This window comes from Quercus robur, chromosome 3, assembly GCF_932294415.1.
Source record: "Quercus robur chromosome 3, dhQueRobu3.1, whole genome shotgun sequence".
NCBI classification, from domain to species: Eukaryota; Viridiplantae; Streptophyta; class Magnoliopsida; order Fagales; family Fagaceae; genus Quercus; species Quercus robur.
Genome location: NC_065536.1, coordinates 19,440,486 through 19,443,206, shown reverse-complemented (window position 1 = coordinate 19,443,206; position 2,721 = coordinate 19,440,486). Strand labels below are relative to the sequence as shown.

Here is a 2,721-nt window from a genome sequence, read left to right as displayed (position 1 = left end):
ATTTGACTAATGGTTTCAACTTTGGCTTATATATATATATATGACATATGTTTAACCCATAACTAAAGAGCTAGACAATGGGTACTAGAAGCCTTTATATTGTACCAATTATATTTTGGTCCTTATTGACCTTGCTCGTTCACATGCTCATTTGTCTTGGAACAAATGGGTTTAGCCTCAAGCTCATCCCACAATATTCCATTGATTAAGTGATCTTCCCTAAAATTTAAGTCAACATGAAAAACACAATAGAATAGTTGAACTTTCTAAAGCTCGAGCTCTTCATTTTCAATCCATGAATTTTACAAATGCAACAAAGCAAGTCATTAAAGCACTAGAACCGAAGATAGTGTATCACCCCGGAAATTTCTATGTAGCTCAAATGGACATAGGCACAACACCATACTCTGCACTATTGGTTGTGGATACTGGTTTTGAAACTACATGGGTTCAAGGTGAATGATGCTCTAACTGTTTCCCCTTAAGTGTTGGAAATTACAAGTACAAAGAGTCCAGGTCAATTAGTCCTGTATCTTGTGATGATCCCCTTTGTTTTCCAAGAATTTGTGAAGATAACATATGTATTTATGAGATCAACTATAAGGATCATAGTCACTCTAGGGGTTATCTTTCATCTGACACATTCACATTCCCTGCACAAGGGGGGGAACGTGTAAGCTACGAAAATGTAGTTTTTGGGGTTGGCTTAGACAATCAAAATATAGCATTTAGTAAATTTAGGGAATCTGAAAATACAATAGCAGGGGTGCTTGGTCTAGGACGTGGATATTGAACAATCCTATGGCAACTAGAAGCTGACACTGACCTACGTTTCTCATATTGCCTTTCTTATTGGACCAATACACAGGATACCCATACATATTTACATTTTGGCAAAGATGCACAAATTAGAGGAACTGATCAAGAAATAGCACAAACAACACCATTAATACCCAACGTAAATATGTACTATGTGGAAGTGTTGAGTATTAGCATGGAGGGCAAGAAGCTTCCTATAGATCCAGTAGAGTTTCAATTAAGAAGTGATTTTAAGGGTGGGTTTGCTATTGATACAGGATCTGCATTAACTTATCTTGTTCAAAATGCATATAACATTGTCAGAGTTGAGATAGTTAAATACTTACAGGCATATAACTGGAATCCTACGGTGCATTCAGAGCTACCTTATGACCTTTGCTATGATGTCATCCCAATCGAAAATCAACAATTTCCATCATTAACAATTCATTTTCTTGGAGCAAACCTTGATCAGCTTGGTAGTCATCGAGTCTTCCAATTATTTTACGATGATACTTTTTGCATGTTTATCTTGCCTACTTCTCAACAAGGGACAAATATTCTAGGGGCATTTCAGCAAGCAGATTATCGATTCTTGTTTGATGTTGGAACAGGTTAAATGAATTTTATCCAAGAGAAATGTTATTTTAATTAGAGTGACTCAAATAAATAGAACAAAAACAAAAAAAGTTTTAACATTCCTCTTAATTTCTTTTCTCTTTAGGGTTAGGGTGTTATGGCATTATTGGAACCCAACATTCATTCTTGTTTTCTTTTTTATCCAATGAGAGTTTCTCGAGTTTTTCGAGCACCAAAAATATTCCTAAATGGTCCTTGATATCATCCTTACATGAATACCAAACACTGCAACACATGACGTTGGTGTCACCATGTATAATAGAATTTTAATATATAGTGTCCGCTCTATGATGATTGTTATATATTATTAGGCCAAGAAACAAATCAGTGTTTGGTATAGTTAGGGTTCGAACCCAAGATATCTTAGTAGTTAAGGATTTACCAAAAAAAAAGAAAAAAAAAAAAAGGCTTTGCATTAACTTCTACGTTGCTACACATTACTCAAATACTAAACCTAGCCGATTTCTTAACAAAATCTGTAATTTTGAATTCACACTTTCCCAAAAGTGATCATCATATTTGCTGCATTTTACACAATCAAGTGTTTTGTATTTTCTTCTTTAAAAAAAAAAAGGATGTGTATTAATGTTAGATCCACCTATCAGAGTATTGCACTTGGACACAAGGTTTACAATATCCTAAATTACTCCCTTGTCTCCTCCCTTCCATAAAAAAATAAAAATAATAAATTGGATCATGCTAGTGTTATACACTCGTGGAAAAGAAATTGAAATTGAAATTGAAATCTTTATAGGTCGTAAACTAACGAGACTTAATCTCTCTAAATCAATATGATCTTTAATTATCTTAATGTAGGAAACTAATATGTATATATATATATATATATATATATATATATATATAGAGAGAGAGAGAGAGAGAGAGAGAGAGAGAGAGAGGTTCAAGTTACACCATTTTATAGCCATTGATTTTCATAAAATCTAAGGGTGAAAAAGAAACCACATAACATATCATTAATAAAAAATTATTAATTGCTAGATTAGCTAAATTTCCTTAAAAAAACCCACCCATATTCATTGTACCTAAAACTTAATCTTTTCATGTAAAAAACATATCAATGAAGGAAAATGATATTTTCATAATATTGTTCATACTTCCATAAGTATCTCTCACATGAAGTATGAACAATATTATGAAAATATCATTTTCCTTCATTAATATGTTTTTTACATGAAAAGATTAGGTTTTAGGTACAATGAATATGGGTGGGTTTTTTAAAGGAAATTTAGCTAATCTAGCAATTCATACTTCCATTATAAGTAT

At 32.5% G+C, this 2,721-nt stretch overlaps 1 protein-coding gene across 1 annotated transcript; it reads left to right on the top strand.

The window, feature by feature from the left end:
* Positions 1 to 964: 964 nt before the first annotated feature.
* LOC126719365 (aspartic proteinase nepenthesin-1-like) lies at positions 965 to 1,417 on the top strand. The gene has a single exon (XM_050421933.1). It carries the CDS (start codon positions 965 to 967, stop codon positions 1,415 to 1,417), a length of 453 nt encoding a protein of 150 aa, XP_050277890.1.
* The last annotated feature ends 1,304 nt before the right edge of the window (positions 1,418 to 2,721 follow it).

Excerpts from the sequence above, each read along its gene's own strand:
- LOC126719365 (XM_050421933.1), top strand. The coding sequence starts at position 965 with ATGTACTATGTGGAAGTGTTGAGTATTAGCATGGAGGGCAAGAAGCTT.